At 40.0% G+C, this 18,806-nt stretch overlaps 2 protein-coding genes across 2 annotated transcripts; one reads left to right on the forward strand and one right to left on the reverse strand.

The window, feature by feature from the left end:
* Nucleotides 1-1,861: 1,861 nt before the first annotated feature.
* On the forward strand, nt 1,862-2,522 carry LOC131254089 (uncharacterized). The gene is made up of 2 exons (XM_058255109.1): nt 1,862-2,363; nt 2,451-2,522. Exons 1-2 carry the CDS (start codon nt 1,968-1,970, stop codon nt 2,481-2,483), a joined length of 429 nt encoding a protein of 142 aa, XP_058111092.1. The 5' UTR covers nt 1,862-1,967; the 3' UTR covers nt 2,484-2,522.
* Nucleotides 2,523-17,813: 15,291 nt separating this feature from the next.
* Nucleotides 17,814-18,423, reverse strand: LOC131254341 (uncharacterized). Its single transcript, XM_058255329.1, has 2 exons — nt 17,979-18,423; nt 17,814-17,893 (listed from the first exon to the last, which is right to left on the reverse strand). Exons 1-2 carry the CDS (start codon nt 18,421-18,423, stop codon nt 17,814-17,816), a joined length of 525 nt encoding a protein of 174 aa, XP_058111312.1.
* Between the last annotated feature and the right edge of the window lie 383 nt (nt 18,424-18,806).

Here is an 18,806-nt window from a genome sequence, read left to right on the forward strand (position 1 = left end):
GGTCCCCCCAGCTAAGAAGCCTCGAATGGCAGGTATATTGAAACCCCTGCTTTCGTTTTTTCGACCCCACTGTATATTTTACCATATATGCGCACTGTCCACAATTCATTTTCAATTTTTAAAAATATTAAGCTTTGTTTGGGTGGACCACACTGTATATTATAGTATATATGCGTACGGTCCCCAATTCAATTTCATTTTTTTTAAATGCTTAATGGTATGGCATGTCCTGATAAATGAGCGAAATTAGGACTCAAATGGCCCACATTGAGAGTTGTTTAAACAAAGAATAAAATTAGATATGAAACTAAATGAAGAGCATGAAAGTGACTGAGCACCGACTGAGTTAACAGACTGAGGACCCACTGAGTTATTCAATTCGCTTCAAACCATGATCATTCCCATGCATTTCATGGTCATCCCAAACAACTCCATGTTGATTTACGGGCATTTCGAGGCATTTCGCGGTCAATTCCCCTCACTTCATGGTCATTCGCATGCATTTCGCGGTCAATTCGCTTCAAACCATGATCATTCCTATGCATTTCACGGTCATCCCAAACAATTCCATGTTGATTCATGGTCATTTTGAGGCATTTCGCGGTCAATTTCCTTCACTTCACGGTCATTTGCATGCATTTCGTGGTCAATTCGCTTCAAACCATGATCATTCTCATGCATTTCACGGTCATCCCAAACAATTCTGTATTGATTCACGGTCATTTTGAGGCATTTCACGGTCAATTCCCCTCACTTCACAGTCAGTTGCATGCATTTCGCGGTCAATTCACTTCAAACCATGATCATTCCCATGCATTTCACGGTCATCCCAAACAATTCTGTGTTGATTCACGGTCATTTCGAGGCATTTCGCGGTCAATTCCCTTCACTTCACGGTCATTTGCATGCATTTCGCGGTCAATTCGCTTCAAACCATGATCATTCCCATGCATTTCACGGTCATCCCAAACAATTCCGTGTTGATTCACGGTCATTTCAAGGCATTTCACGGTCAATTCCCTTCACTTCACGGTCAGTTGCATGCATTTCGCAGTCAATTCGCTTTAAACCATGATCATTCCCATGCATTTCACGATCATTCCCGGTCATTCCCCTTCACATCATGGTCAATTCCATGCTTTTCATGGACAATACCCTTCACTCCACGTTCAATTCCACCCATTTCACAGACAATTTCCTTCACCTCACGGACAATTCCATGCATTTTAGGGTCAATCCCCCTCACTTAACGGTCAATTACAGTCCTTAGACAAATCCGTGCATGGTCAAATTCACGACGTTCATGGCCAAAATGCAACATATAACTCTGAAATTGACCCATATCTTAGTGAAATTGGCCGTGAAGTTGTTGAATGTGACCTATGAGATGACCATTTGACATGGAATTCTTCAAAATGCCCGATGACTGCTTGATATTGACATTTTTTTGACTGCCAACCTTGATATAAATTTACCAAGAACTGTATGAAATATACTGACAAATGAGTGAAAGAGGCCCAAAACTTGTGAAAATTCACTAATAAGTCTTGTACTTTCATTTGGAATTCGCTAAAAACTGACTGCTAACTCGGCACAGTCACACCATACTTTATGAATTTTCACCACAATAAGTCAACTTTCACATTATGTGTCGTTAAATATAGAATGTTATCGTTGATTTAATTTCTAATTCATCATTGTCAAATGACAAACCCTTACATAAGGGATTCGGCGAGTCGGCCCCTACCATCTCATGCAGATGTTCATTGACATGGTGGTTTGATAGTGTGAAGAGGGAGTTGGAGAAGAATAACACTAGATTAAATATATTTAGGCAGGCCCCATTCTCATTTTTATTAGACATTCCATCATTTAGGTTTATAGGAGCCATTTTTCACGCACTTATTAACAGATATATAGGCAACCTTGTATTCAAGATACAGGGGAACCATATAAAATTTACTAAGATGGACTTCACCCTAATAACAGGGCTGAAGACTGGTGATCTCTATATACCCAATATCCATCGTTCGAAGAAGTCATTAAGAGACAAATACTTCCCTAAATATCCTATCCTAAAGAAACATGTACAGGAGGTGTTCAATAGGATAGTTGATAGCAATAAGCACGAAGATGTCGTGAGGTTAGCCCTAATATTATGTGTAGAGTGGTTTGTTAGGGGTATCGACACGAATATTAAATGCTGTAAAGAGTTCATTGACCTTGTCGACTCATTGGAAGACTTTAATATCTACCCCTGGGGTAGTTTGGCCTACCAAACGATGACAGAAGGGATCGAGAGTGCCTTCATGGCATCCCAAGGGCCTCATTACAATGTCACCGGTTGCATATTTCCCCTACAGGTAAGGATTCTTTCCTTGTCTATTTTAATTCATAGTTTATAGCAAATTATATTTATTTAACATCATCTTGTTATTTCATTGTAACAGATATGGGCCGTTGAGAGAGTACCAGCTCTCTAACAATGTATAATTTCATATGTTCCCTTCCAATTTCCACGAATCATACAATATCAGGGATGGAAGCTTCCAAGGTATAAGAAGATTCATGAAATTATAGAGAGTAAAGATGTAAGTCAATTTCTATGAAGCTAAGTGGTCACTCATTTAACTATATATATTTGTGTATGTGTGTGTCTCTGTGTGTGCGCAGGTGTGTTTCTGTAACATGAAAATGAAGATGTTCTCTTGCAGGCTGAGATCATTGTTAACTTAGAGCCGACCACAGAGGAGTTGGAGACGGAGTCCGTTCGTTTGGCCCGTGATATATTTGATGTAAGATGTCAGAAACGTCTTCCTTTATGTTGATATTTTATATTTAATTTGACATGTTATATAACTGATACATACATTGCTTCATTCTGTAAAGCACTAAAGATGAAGATGATGAAGATATGGAGGAGAAATCGGGACAGGGAGAGGGGGAAGAGGGTGGAGAGGGAGAAGAAGGGGGAGAGGAAGACAATACTGGTGATGGAGAGGGAGAGGGAGCGGGGTTGCAACTCACTGGGGAGTCGATGGAAGATAGGGAGGAGCTGGAGGTGCAGAGGCTTCAGTTGAAGAGAGAGAGGGAAGAGTTGAAGCTTCTCGAACGCACACTAAAAGAGATAGAAGAATCGATTAAGAGGGAGAGAGAAGTAGTACTCAATGAGGTTGAACTAATGCTAAAACTGAAAGAAGCTTTGAGGTTAGAGAAGGAGGAGTTGAATGGGAGGGAGGTTTTGAAGAAGGAGAGGGAAATGTTGCTGAGGGAGAAGGAAGAATTGAAGAAGGAGAGCGAAGAGTTGGAGGAGGGTAAAGTGGAGTTGAAGAAGCAGATGGAGGCATTTCGTATAGAGAAGATTCGATTCTGAAAGGAGGACTATGAAAATCAGAAGAAAGAGTCTGAGAAGGAGGACGAGGATGCATTGGGCGTTGATATACATGAGAAATCACTGCAATCCATTCCATTATATACGAGGAGACCTAAGAGGGTGCTGAAGTCGTATGTCTACAAGTGTTCTCCATTCATTTCTATCTCTGCCGTACAAACCACTCCAAGTAACACCGCCGACGATGAGAAATAGAGAGAATTTCTGACTTCTCCGATACCCCTTCAGGCCATGATCGATCCACTTAGGGTAATATTGCAGGACGAACTCCATGAATTGGAAAGCTGGGCCAACGCAAATAAAGAATCACCTGAATTTCGATGGTTCAAGACCATTTGGGAGAATAATGCTTGGGTTGACAGCGTGGTAAGAAAATCACACACATACATACATGGTTTTTTTCAGAATTTATATATAAAAGAGTATAGGTTAATTTTCCTTCTTTATTGATTAGGCTATTAACAAGTACGTCGATTTCTTAGAGAGAACACACCGATCATTTCCTCTATTATATACAAAGGACTGTAAGTTCTGTCCCACATATTTCCTAGTAACTATATGATTTAAATCATGGTTAATATGCTATTTCATTATATGATATATGTTCTAATTTACTATGTTGTTTGTAATAGCCATGTATCGGCATGCAAATGTCGACATTGCGAATGTATCAGGATGTTGGCAGTGACGATTCGCGTTTATTATTTGAAGGGCTAGAAAAACTCTCTCCGATCAGCATTGTCAAGCCGCATGAGGGGCAGAAGGCCATGTGGCAACATGAAGAGGTAATGGTGTCGTTACAAGTTATCGATGCTAGGTATACCCAAATCTATAATTTCTGGATATTGATATCTTATCTTGCCAAACATGGACATGCATATGTACCAGTCAATCATGCCAATAGTCATTGGTACCTAATGGTCATCCACCCTCGAGATCGAGAAATCATTATACTTGACAGTTTATACTCGAGGGCACTCAATCGATACAAGCAACATATTGATCTGATGAAGAAGACCTTGCCTATATTATTTTACGCCACTGGAGATAGGGTTGCGCTGGAAGGAAATGCTTGGACGGTTAGAGAAGATACCTCTATACCAAAGCAGACGAACGAATATGACTGTGGCATGTTTGTCATGAAATATATCGACATTTTGTGCAGCGATCACATTTTGACAGGGAGAGACTTGCAGTCATTCACTTCCAGCTTTAGGGAGTCAATAGCCTATGATTGCCTTAGTGAGTTCAAAATATGATATATTTGTCTTAGGCATGAGAGGAATCAGAAAATTTTATGAAATGTTGTAAACTGTTGTAAATGATGTATTGTAAAGCATTCATGGTGAAAGGATGTAAATGATGTGCTGTATATTTTGTCATAAATTTGAAGGAAATGATGTATTCGTAATATTGATTTCATTATGAATGGTGAAGACAACATTTTGCAGTAAATGATATCTTCTCTTCACGGTCATTTCTTCACATATCATGGTCATTTCCCGCCTATTCCAGTTGATTCACGGTCATTTCGGCGCATTTCACGGTCATTCCCGCCTATTCCGTCTTGATTCACGGTCCTTTCGGCTTATTTCACGGTCATGCCCTTCACGTCACATCATTTTTTATTTTTACTTTATTTATTTTATTATTTTTTAGAGAATGCCAATGATTTTAATAAAATAAAGAAGAGAAATAGAATTCTCAATTTACAAAAATCATTTGTACGAGTTCCCCACAGTTTCAACTCTACTGTGGTCAGGACCTTGTTCCTTTTTTATTTTTTCTTTTTCCGGTCTTTTTTTTAGGGCCCACTTTGTACCTTGGCTTATCCGTTAATAGAATCCTTAACCTTAAGTGCGGATTTCCTTGTGAGCCTCCCCTCATAATCTCACTAACCAAAATTGACCCATATAGGGTTAGTTTGGGAGTACAAGTGCCACTAGGGCCATTTACATCAAAACCGGAGTTATATATAACCCCATTTTCTCACACCTCTCTACCTTGCATGAATTTTCTAATTTTTCCTAGGGCATTTCAAAAGGGGAAATAAGGAGAAGAGAAGAGAAAGCTCGGAGAAGTAGGATCCAACCAAGGAACATTGATCTCCTTTTCCTTGGGAAGGCTTCGTGCCATGACCGGGACGCCTTTCGGGTTCTGCAGGACCACAAATAGGTGAGATCCAACCCTCGATCCAAAAACTAGGCTATTGAGGCCCTTTTTCATAATTGGTAATAGACTACATCACAATACAACTAAATCCCAGGGCCTCATAATACAACTGAATTATTATTATTATTTTTTCTTCTAGCGAATTGATACCAAGACGTAAGTGTTAAAATGAGGTATCTTTCACTCTGTCTACCACTTGAGCTATGGATCTGGGTGTTGATCCAACTGAATTTATTTAGTCGTAGCCTATGGTCATTACTTTCGGTTGGTTGGAGGGTTAGTATAAAAAGATCATGGTGGACAACCTTCATAAAAGGCATATGAATATCATGAATGTGTGCCTTCAATTAGGTAGTTGTTTTTCAATCTCTTTTAGGCATTTCAGAAAAGGCATATGAATATCATGAATGTGTGCCTTCAATTAGGTAGTGTTTTTTCAAGGGACCCACATATGAGACCCACTGTTTGGTAATCTAGAGTCCTCACGGTGGACAACCTTCCGAAAGGCATTTCAGAAAAGGCATATGAGACCCACTGTTTGGTAATCCAGAGTGTTGATCTGAGGGACCCACATTGGATGGACTGTTCACCAAAAATTTAGATACTGACCATAGGCCTTTTCCCATTGAATGTGCACCATGGCTGAATTACTTTCTCGCCAGTAATCTAGTCCTTAGATTGAGAGTTTGGGGGAACATTCCATCTACTGTGGGTCCCATCAAATTAATGGTTTGGAACTGGATGACTGAACAGTGGATCCCACTCACAGAAGTTCAGAACCCGAGGATGCCATGCATATTCATGGTTTTACTGCCATGCTACATGGCATCATAGCAATTTAAAGTGTCCATATAACATCTTTATACACTCTTTCCCATTTCTTGTTTACTTAAAAATAATAATAATAATCTGTGGCTAGTTATTAACTTATGAATAGTATACTGAGCACATCTGCTCCCTCAGTCTCATGATTCCAGGATGTTTCTGATCAGAAATAGTTGAATTTCTACTTTTCACTACCATTTCCTTTTCCTTCTGCTTCTAGTGACTAAAATTTTGGTATGTAGGATATATGTGGACCTCCCAGATGCTGAGAATCGGATGAAAATTCTAAGAATATTTCTGGCCTAAGAAAACCTAGATTTTGTATTCCGATTTGACGAACTTGCCAATGCAACTGAAGGATATTCAGGGAGTGATTTGAACTTGAAGTACCTACACCTGTTGTCTTTCTTGGCCATCTATTCCTCAATTTCTTACTTTCTTTTTGTGCAGAACCTTTGTATCGCAGCGGCATATAGGCCAGTGCAAGAACTTCTAGAAGAAGAAAAGCGGGTATGTTCCTTGACTTGTAGGTTACTATTGATGTCTGTTTATTTCCTTGGATGCAGTTAGAGTCGAACCAGATTTATGTATGCTTTAAGGAATAACTTCATTTCTGAAAATGTATGGACCAGTGCCTGGGCATTGGGCTTTGTGGACAGGCATTGATGTGTCCACTTGTGCATTTTTACAATTCATCTCATTACTCCTTACTCCCGCTTTCACTTTTTCACATATGCTAAATTGCCATTGCTTTTTGGTTTAGGGAGGTACAAATAATGCACCGTGAGTATTGAGGCCTCTGAATTTGGACGATTTTATTCAAGCAAAAGCTAAGGTATGGAAATAATCTCCTTTTGTAGTTCCAAATTCCCATAGTAATTGATTGAAATACTTGAAAGAGAAGTTCCCGGTGTATATTCTCTCAGGTTAGACTAAGCGTTTGATAGGGTGATGCCATTGAAACCAATATCGATATCTGTACAATTATTCTATAATCTTAAGAGAATAGGGGGAACGATCACCACCTACAACCAGTGGTACGCCACAGCCTAGTTTCTGTCTTTAGAAATTTATATGTGCATATGTATCTCGGTTGCAGGTGATCAGTCCTCCAAAAATAAAATTGACTGCAATTGTAGAATATGACTTGTGATTGATGGTATAGATCTTTATCATCATGGTCTTGTCCTAGCTATCTAGGGTCAGTTGTTTTCATGAATGGTATTTTATGAAGAGACGTTTATTGTACACTCACGCAATTAAGCAAATCTATACATAAAGAACAGATCAGGTTATCTGTGCCCTTCATTTAGTTCAAAATAGTAAAGATATAAGAGGGTTCTTTGCTAATTTATACTACAAAAATGTATAAAAATGGCAAAGCCTCTTTTAATTTGAACAGAATTGTTTGGGATGACCGTGAAATGGATGAGAATGATCATGGTTTAAAGCAAATTGACCGTGAAATGCATGCAAATGACCGTGAAGTGAAGGGAATTGACCGCGAAATGCCTCGAAATGACCGTGAATCAACACGGAATTGTTTGGGATGACCGTGAAATGCATGGGAATGATCATGGTTTGAAGCGAATTGACCGCAAAATGCATGCAACTGACCGTGAAGTGAAGGGAATTGACCGCAAAATGCCTCGAAACGACCATGAATTAACATGGAATTGTTTAGGACGACCGTGAAATGCATGGGAATGATCATGGTTTGAAGCAATTTGACCGCGAAATGCATACAACTGACCGTGAAGTGAAGGGAATTGATAGTGAAATGCCTTGAAACGACCGTGAATCAACATAGAATTGTTTGGGAGGACCGTGAAATGCATGGGAATGATCATGGTTTGAAGCAATTTAATTGCGAAATGCATGCAAATGACCGTGAAGTGAGGGAAATTGACCGCAAAATGCCTCGAAACGACTGTAAATCAACGCGGAATTGTTTGGGACGACCATGAAATACATGGGAATGATCATGGTTTGAAGTTCGGGTGGCGAAATGTTTGTAGGTGATGGAGAGGCATTTTTTGTTGCGGGCTAAGCATTTTTCTCCTGGCAACTGTTTTAGCACGTTTTGGCCTAGGATTGGATGATTCTGCCTGATGAACCGATTTACTCCCCTCTTTTCCCATGTAGATGAAAACTTGAAGAGGATATCCTGATAAAAGAAATGGAAATCAAGGAGATTGAAGAATTGGAGAGCAAATAGGGATGAACAGGAAAAGGAAAAGGGGCGAAAAATATAGGATTTTGAATGATTGACTAAAAAAAATGATTTACAAACCTTAAAAAGCTCCACCAAAATGGCTCAATTCACCGCCACCGACATCTTAGAGAGGATGCGTCGCAGAGGAAGAACAAAGGAAGGAGAAAATGGAAGGAATGAAATGGAATGGAGGCGCCGACTTTTAAATACACGCACAAATTCGATATATCGAATGGCAATCGATATATCTACAAAGAGTTTCAACGGTCAGACAAAGGGTTTATGGCTTTTCAAATATTTTTCAATCGAGACTACTTCGATATATATTGACAAGATACCCGATATATCGAATATTAATCGATATACTCGAAAATTCATTTTAAATGAGCATTTATCCCTGGAGAGTTTTTGATGTTCTTCGATATATCTAAGTTTATTCGATATATCGTTACTTCGATATATCGACATATTGTCGATATGATCGATAAATGCTGTTAAAAAGCACTTTGTCTCTGAAAATTTGCGAACCAATTTTGATATATCAAATTATATTCGATATATCGAGTCTTGATGTATCGAATTGTAGTCGATATTCTCGATAATTCCTATAAAAAAGAATTTTGTCTCTGGACATTTTCTGTCCATTTTCGATAAATCGAACCATAGTCGATATATCGACGGTGACTTAGTACGATAACATCGACTAGCATTCGATGTAATCGACAACTTAAGGCACTTGTAATCAAATAGATTTCGATAATATCGGATCGTACTTATGTTTTTTCCTTAAAATTCATTGGATTCTGTTTATATAATCGAGTGTCTTTCGATGGATTTGGAAATTGCTTCCTTCGATATATCGAAATAATCTCAATATAATTGAAAAATTATTTTAAAACATCATTTTCTCTCTGGACAATTTTAGACTATTTTCGATATATCGTATGATATTCGATATATCGAAATACATCAACTGTCGATATATCGTGTAAATTTCGATATATCGAAGGTAATTTTTTCTAAATTTTTGTTGTTTGTTTTTCTTTTTTAGGTTAGCTTGTTAGTACACACCCATGTCGGTATACACTCCATGTTAGCCAAGTTGTGTTCATAGTGTGCTTATTCTAGTATCTTAAGTTGCAATTGCATTCAATGCTTTTGAGTTGTGGCAGTTCCTCATTATGAATATGCTTGCTAGGAAACTGCAATTCATGATCATTTTCATGCATTTCATGGTCATCTGAAACTATTCTGTGTTGATTCATTATCATTTTGAGGCATTTCACGGTCAATTGCCTTCACTACCCGATCGTTTGCATGCATTTCACGGTCAGTTCGCTGCAATTCATGATCATTTTCATACATTTCACGGTCATCCGAAACTATTCCGTGTTGATTCACGGTCATTTTGAGGCATTTCACGGTCAGTTGCCTTCACTTCCTGGTCGTTTGCATGCATTTCACGGTCAGTTCGTTGCAATTCATGATCATTTTCATGCATTTCACGGTCATCCGAAACTATTCCGTGTTGATGCACGGTCATTTCGAGGCATTTCACGGTCAATTGCCTTCACTTCCCGGTCGTTTGCATGCATTTCACGGTCAGTTCGCTGCAATTCATGATCATTTTCATGCATTTCACGGTCATCCGAAACTATTCCGTGTTGATTCACGGTCATTTCGAGGCATTTCACGGTCGATTCCCTTCACTTCACGGTCATTTGCATGCACTTCACTGTAAGTTCGTTGCAATTCATGATCATTTTCATGCATTTCACGGTCATCCGAAACTATTCCGTGTTGATGCACGGTCATTTCGAGGCATTTCACGGTCAATTGCCTTCACTTCCCGTTTCATGATCAGTTCGCTGCCATTCATGATCATTTCCATGCATTTCACGGTCATCCGAAACTATTCCGTGTTGATTCACGGTCATTTCAAGGCATTTCACGGCCAATTCCCTTCACTTCACGATCGGTCAGTTCGCTACAATTCATGATCATTTTCATGCATTTCACGGTCATCCGAAACTATTCCGTGTTGATTCACGGTCATTTCGAGGCATTTCACGGTCAATTGCCTTCACTTCCCTGTCGTTTGCATGCATTTCACGGTCAGTTCGCTGCAATTCATGATCATTTCCATGCATTTCACGGTCATCCGAAACTATTCCGTGTTGATTCACGGTCATTTCAAGGCATTTCACGGTCAATTGCCTTCACTTCCCGGTCGTTTGCATGCATTTCACGGTCAGTTCGCTGCAATTCATGATCATTTTCATACATTTCACGGTCATCTGAAACTATTCCGTGTTGATTCACGATCATTTCGAGGCATTTCATGGTCAATTGCCTTCACTTCCCGGTCGTTTGCATGCATTTCACGGTCAGTTCGCTGCAATTCATGATCATGTCCATGTATTTCACGGTCATCCGAAACTATTCCGTGTTGATTCACAGTCATTTCGAGGCATTTCACGGTCAATTACCTTCACTACCCGGTCGTTTGCATGCATTTCACGGTCAGTTCGCTGCAATTCATAATCATTTCCATGCATTTCACGGTCATCCGAAACTATTCCGTGCCAATTCACGGTCATTTCGAGGCATTTCACGGTCAATTGCCTTCACTACCTAGTCGTTTGCATGCATTTCACGGTCAGTTTGCTGCAATTCAAGATCATTTCCATGTATTTCGCGGTCATCCGAAACTATTTCATGTTGATTCACGATCATTTCAAGGCATTTCATGGTCAATTGCCTTCACTTCCTGGTCGTTTGCATGCATTTCACGGTCAGTTCGCTACAATTCATGATCATTTCCATGCATTTCACGGTCATCCGAAACTATTCCGTGTTGATTCACAGTCATTTCGAGGCATTTCACGGTCAATTACCTTCACTACCCGGTCGTTTGCATGCATTTCACGGTCAGTTCGCTGCAATTCATGATCATTTCCATGCATTTCACGGTCATCCGAAACTATTCCGTGCTGATTCACGGTCATTTCGAGGCATTTCACGGTCAATTGCCTTCACTACCTAGTCGTTTGCATGCATTTCACGGTCAGTTCGCTACAATTCAAGATCATTTCCATGTATTTCGCGGTCATCCGAAACTATTCCGTGTTGATTCACGATCATTTCGAGGCATTTCATGGTCAATTGCCTTCACTTCCAGGTCGTTTGCATGCATTTCACGGTCAGTTCGCTGCAATTCATGATCATTTCCATGCATTTCACAGTCATCCGAAACTATTCCGTGTTGATTCACAGTCATTTCGAGGCATTTCACGGTCAATTACCTTCACTACCCGGTCGTTTGCATGCATTTCACGATCAGTTCGCTGCAATTCATGATCATTTCCATGCATTTCACGGTCATCCGAAACTATTCCGTGCTGATTCACGGTCATTTCGAGGCATTTCACGGTCAATTGCCTTCACTACTTAGTCGTTTGCATGCATTTCACGGTCAGTTCGCTGCAATTCAAGATCATTTCCATGCATTTCACGGTCATCCGAAACTATTCCGTGTTGATTCACGGTCATTTCAAGGCATTTCACGGTCAATTGCCTTCACTTCCCGGTCGTTTGCATGCATTTCACGGTCAGTTCGCTGCAATTCATGATCATTTCCATGCATTTCACGGTCATCAGAAACTATTCCGTGTTGATTCACAGTCATTTCGAGGCATTTCACGGTCAATTACCTTCACTACCCGGTCGTTTGCATGCATTTCACGATCAGTTCGCTGCAATTCATGATCATTTCCATGCATTTCACGGTCATCAGAAACTATTCCGTGTTGATTCACGATCATTTCGAGGCATTTCACAGTCAATTGCCTTCACTTCCCGGTCGTTTGCATGCATTTCACGGTCAGTTCGCTGCAATTCATGATCATTTCCATGCTTTTCACAATCATCCGAAACTATTCCGTGTTGATTCACGGTCATTTCGAGGCATTTCACGGTCAATTGCCTTCACTTTCCGGTCGTTTGCATGCATTTCACGGTCAGTTCGCTACAATTCATGATCATTTCCATGCATTTCACAGTCATCCGAAACTATTTCGTGTTCAATGAGGCAGCAAAAGTAAATGAATCTCTAAGATGAGACAAGTATAACTGAAAGTAGTGCAATAGGAGAGATTCAAATCTGTGAAAGATTGTTTCTGAATTTGGTACAACCTGATATTCACATGGCCATGGTTCAGAAATTTGTAAACTAATTGCCTTTTTCACAGTCTGTAAGTTGTGCATGCATGTTGCAAGAGGCTGCATAGTTTGAACGGAAGAGTTCAGAAACTGATCTCATCACTTTCCAAACAATCATGAAACAAGGCAACAGAGGAAATGAAACCAATTTACTAAACCAAGAGAGAAATAAAGCTGCAGTGAACACACAAAATGGTAGGGGTCTAAATAACAGGCATTTGTCGTCAATTGTGCTAGATTAAAAGAGGACGAAATAAAATGGTGGCTAGCATTCCTAGACAATTTAGGTTAAAGACGGTGATTGTAACACAAAGTTCTTCCATGGAATAGCCATGCAAAGGTGCTCGTAAATTCTATTTCCTCTCTGGTTATTGATGGTGAAAGAATTTCTGATAAGGATAGTATTTACAATTCTATTTTTAATTTTTATTCTAATTTACTGTCATCAAGAAATATTTTTCATCCTTACATTGATGGTTTGGCCTTTAATTGTATCTCTTAGGAAGACGTGGCTTTTTTGGAGAAGCCTTTCCATCTTGATGAGATAAAATTTGCAGTTTGGCATTTGGCTCTTAGTTGCTATGAGAAAGCTGCAATACAAAGGCCTATGTAGCATATTGCAACATGGGTATTATATATAAAAACCGTGGGGACTTGGAATCAGCTATTGCTTGCTACGAGAGGTAGTCCACTGCTTATCTACTCTAATATTTGTATTCATAAACAGTGCACGACTCTTGATGCATTTTGATTGATATTTATCTTTAGTGATGGATGTTCTACTGTGTTAGGTGTTTGACAGTGTCTCTAAATTTTGAGATTGCCAAGAATAACATGGCAATAGCCTTAACAGACTTAAAAACAAAGGTGGGTTTCATTACAAGGTCCTACTTAGTAAGTTACCGGAATATCTCCATATAGCAAGCTATTTGAGCCTAGATGTCGAGAACGGAATATCTCCATATAGCAAGTTACTGGATAAATCCCTATAGAAAATAAACCATCAAAAATTTCAATTAAATCCTCCATTACATTCTCAATTGCATTAGTCCCCTGTTTTTAGTGTATGAGAAAAGTGGACATATAGGAAGAACATGACCAATGGTCCATATGCAACACATGTAAATGGCCCAACCAATGAGTGGATCAAATTGGTTTTTAGGATAAGGCATGTTGATGGTGAGACCCACCTGATGAATAACCCTGTCATGCACACATCTTGGCAGGAAGACACGCCTCTTAGAAGACATGTGCCCTTCTAAAGGAAAATGTTGCATGCCTATTGGTAATTACAGATCTTCCTATAAGAAAAGATTTTAGGGAACAATTTACTGAAAACCGATCTTTTAGTCCATTCTAGACTCAATAAATTGCAACTTCTATACATTATCTAAGGGTCAAGATGTGGCCCCTTTTAGGGAGTTCCAGGTGGAGAACTTTCCTCACTTTTTGTTTGCTGATGATACCTTGTTGTTTTGTGAAGCTAATGACTATGTGGTGGGTTTTTTAACATGACAATATGTTAGTTCGAAGTGGTTTCAGGTTTGAAGGTGAATTTTTCTGAAAGTGAGTTCTGCAATTCCACTCTGTGAAAGGCCAGTTTGGAAATACAAGCATGGAGGGGAAAAAATGAAGTCAAGCATGCCACTACTCAGTGATTGTCATTTCCATCTGGCACTCACCGTGACATTTATAGACTAGCATGACCGTGAATGAACGCGGAATTGCCGGGAATGACCGTGAAATGCATGAAATGACCGTGAGGTGAAGCGATTTGACCGTGAAATGCATGGAAATGACCATGAAATGCATGGTGACCTTGTCGTAGAGGATACTGTAGGCATGGTGAATCAGGCATTTCATCGAACACATGGACTACAGAAATGAGCTGAAATGAGCAGGAATGAATGAGGCATTTCATCAAACACATGGACTACAGAAATGAGCTGAAATGAGCAGAAATGAATGAGGCATTACATAAAACATGTCATTTGCAAATCATTTCAAATAAACAGCATGTCAAGTTTTTAAGCGTAGATCGCAACCCGTGATCATTATCTGGGCCCTCAGGGGTCGATAAAACGGTAACTTGCTAATAGACTACAAGAGACATAGTCTATTACCAATTGTGAAAAAAAGGGCCTCAATAGCCTAGGTTTTTGGATTAAGGGTTGGATCTCACCTATTTGTGGTCCTGCGGAACCCGAAAGGAGTCACGGTCGCGGCACGAAGTCTTTCCAAGGAAAAGGAGATCAATGTTCCTTGGTTGGATCCCACTTCTCCGGTCGTTTGAAATGCATGGGAATGATCATGAATTGAAGCGAATTGACCATGAAATGCATGCAAATGATAGTGAAGTGAAGGGAATTGACCGTGAAATGCCTCGAAATGACCGTGAATCAACACGGAATAGTTTGGGATGACCGTGAAATGCATGGGAATGATCATGAATTGAAGCGAATTGATAGTGAAATGCATGCAAATGACCGTGAAGTGAAGGAAATTGACCGTGAAATGCCTCGAAATGACCGTGAATCAACACGGAATAGTTTGGGATGACCGTGAATGCATGGGAATGATCATGAATTGAAGCGAATTGACCGTGAAATGCATGCAAATGACCATGAAGTGAAGGGAATTGACCGTGAAATGCCTCGAAATAATCGTGAATCAACACGGAATAGTTTGGGATGACCGTGAAATGTATGGGAATGATCATGAATTGAAGCGAATTGACCGTGAAATGCATGCAAATGACTGTGAAGTGAAGGGAATTAACTGTGAAATGCCTCGAAATGACCGTGAATCAACACGGAATCGCTGGGATTGACCGTGAAATGCATGGAATTGATCGCGAAGTAAATGAAATGAATGAAATTGACCGCGAACTGATTGAAATTGACCGCGAAGTGAATGAAATTGATTTTTGACCATAGATCTGATGGAATCTTGAAAAATAACTAGGTTGGTTAGCTAAAGTAGCTTCTCCTACCCCAAAATCATATAGGGTACGTCAAGTAACTAATTTTGGTTTAGGAGATATTCTTGTTAAATGAATAAAGAAATAAATGAAAAAAAGAGAGAATTTTTTTTTTTTATACGCTTATATATACATATTTATATAAATATGTATTAGAGAAAATTGTAGGTAGAATAAATTTATCCAAGCAAAAAATAATAATAATAATAATAATAATTTCATAAACTGGCACAGACTACAGTTATGGCTACGGTTATAATTCGTAGCTATTAGTCATATCACCTTTGATACATATCGAATACTCTTCGATATGTATCAAAAATTGCAGGATTTTTGAGGCAAACTCGTTGGATAGTTCTGAACCTTTTTCGATTAATCGAAAGACCTTTGATACATAGAAAAGGACATATCGAAACGGTAATGGCTAGGGTTATTGCTACGATTATAATCCGTAGCTATAGAAAACCGTAGCCATAAGTTCCTCGCTATTTAATTATTATTATTTTATTTTTCACTGTTGTAATCTCCACCGCTTTTTGTGGGTACTATTATGAGGTATGTGTTATATCCAAACTGTCCATACATTCGACGAACTCGTATTAAGGCTTGAGACGAAAAATAAGACAGATCTAGCTATCAACTAGACCACATTGTAAAAGGCTGTGGAGGATTGAACGTCTACCATTGAAACCCTTTTAGGGGTCACAGAAGTTTTGGATTATTATGAAATTTGTTTTTCCTCTTCATCCAGGTCTTTGTGACCTTATGAATAGATTGGATGGAAAATAAATGTTACGGTGTGCCCTACAAAATTTTTAACGGTGAAAATCAATTTTCCCGTTGCTCTTTGTGGTGTGTGGTCCAGTTGATCATTGGATATGATTTTTTTTTTTTTTTTGATAATGCTCCCAAATGATCTAGAAATATGGATGAACGTTGTGGATATAATAAATACGTAACTGTGGGGCCCATGTAACTTTGATATCTTTTGAACCGTTCGTACAACTCGGAGTTCGAGAGGAGTGTCAGCGCTCGTATTCGAGCACCACCGATCCGCTTGAAGGAAAAAAAGGGGCATTTTCGACCTTTGGCAAGCCATCCGTACAACTGGGGCTTATTTTTGCAAAGTAAAATAAGGTGGGCTTCATCTCGTAAATGGGCCATAAATGGGTCGTACAGTCGCAAATTTCTCTCACAAAATACTTTTAAGGGCTTCCAATTTTTACATAGCGGGCCCTAGGCCGGTGATCAAGACCATTGATCAGTTGCTCCCAACTGTGGATGGACCGTCCCGCAAAAAATCTAGACCGTATGATGATCCATCACATGGATAATGGATGGCAAACTTCCAAGGTTGGAATATCCCAACCCTTTCATATCGACCTGTTTGACTACACTGTGTACATATGTCTCTTTCTAGACGATGAATGAACGGTGAGTATCTTCCAATGGTCTGGGTCGACAAACCATGGACCCCACATGTCACTAGTCTTATGCATGGGCAGACCCTACAGTACATAGAAAAGAACTGATGAGTTTCCGACAGGAAAGAAAATGACATGAGCAAAAAACGAATCTTTACACTAGATCTACTTATGCACTAGAATTTATGTTGGTTTTCTACCGTGTGAAAATTGGTGGTTACTCTTCGATCGTGCACATGGCATGCTTGTATGGTAATCCAGACCATCCTAATTACTGACCCAACTGTGTATGGAGCACCATGGAAAAATTACACTGATAGGATATTAACCATCTGTTTCTTTCCTTTGAATTAATAACACTCTTGTTTTACTTTAACCAACCATTTTTTAGTCACTATTGTTAGGAGCACTTGATATATGCTCCACGTGCATTGGGACACACAAGTTTAACGGTATGGATAGCCGTCCACTGAGACCACACATGAGGATGATGAGTCTTCACCTCATTTTAAATGGTGCTAAACTTGCATAGGACTCCAAGGAAATTTCTTCTTCCAGAGAAATGAAAATAAACTTCTTCTTTTTCTAAAGGAAGAGATTCATTTCATTGATATGCCAAAAATTTACAGGTATAAGGATGCTGGCAGGACCAGGGACAAAAGATCCTGTACCACCATAAGAGAAACAAGCAAAGGGCCCTGAAAGCCATCCTAACTGAACCTAGACCTACTTTGTCCAACAGAAAATGACCTCGGAGCAAGCGAGGAAGGCTGGAAACTTGTAGGACGAGAGAATCTGCTTGAGTCGAACTACCCAACTTTGCTAAACCATTGGCCGGACCGTTAGCCTCTCTAGGGATGAGCGAGCATCTAAAGGAGCCTTTCAAGGAAAGCTTTTGGATCCTAGAAAACCAATACTTCCATTTCCATGCAAATGAGGACCTCCCATTGATGCAGTCTACCACCCATTTTGAGTCCGATTCAATGGAGACACAAAGCAAACCGCAGCTGATGCATAGCTCCAGGCCGTCGTGCAGCGCACGAAGCTCGGCCCTATTGTTTGAAGAGGACCCGTAACCTTCGGCGAATGCAAACACAAGGTTACCGTTGCTATCTCGGCAGATACATCCTCCTCCCGCTGGCCCTGGCTTAGACAGGGCAGAACCATCAACATTGAGCTTCAAGTTGCCCGCCATTGGTCTGACCCACCTAACAATAGTGAAGGTGGGAGGAGTTCAGTGAGGGTGCGCAGGGTCCATGGGAGAAGAAGAGGAGTAGAGGGAGGAGGACTAACCTCCAGCGTGTTTGAGATGAGACAGGGAGTCCATCCAGCTCAAGGATTTCCTGAAAACCCCTAAAGAGGAGACGGACGAACTGTCATACCTGGTAGCGTTTCTAACCTTCCAAATTTCCCAAAGAAGAAACACGGGGGGCCAGACGAAGGATCTTGGATGCAAAAATTCGAGGGGAGGCTAGCTGCCACCACCAGAGAAGACGGTCCATGAGACAGGAGTGAGGAGGCAGTGGGACGCCAATAAAATCTGCCAGCTGATTCCACGCGCTAACAGTCAGCGATCCT

The sequence above is a fragment of the Magnolia sinica genome, chromosome 8, assembly GCF_029962835.1.
Source record: "Magnolia sinica isolate HGM2019 chromosome 8, MsV1, whole genome shotgun sequence".
Taxonomy (NCBI): domain Eukaryota; kingdom Viridiplantae; phylum Streptophyta; class Magnoliopsida; order Magnoliales; family Magnoliaceae; genus Magnolia; species Magnolia sinica.

Bases quoted from the DNA above. Each gene is read 5' to 3' on its own strand.
- LOC131254341 (XM_058255329.1), bottom strand. From the start codon at position 18,423: ATGGCGGGCAACTTGAAGCTCAATGTTGATGGTTCTGCCCTGTCTAAG. The intron at 17,894-17,978 runs GTCATTTTCTGT...ATGGTGGTACAG, and splicing joins CCTTCCTCGCTTGCTCCGAG to GATCTTTTGTCCCTGGTCCT.
- LOC131254089 (XM_058255109.1), top strand. From the start codon at position 1,968: ATGGACTTCACCCTAATAACAGGGCTGAAGACTGGTGATCTCTATATA. The intron at 2,364-2,450 runs GTAAGGATTCTT...TCATTGTAACAG, and splicing joins GTTGCATATTTCCCCTACAG to ATATGGGCCGTTGAGAGAGT.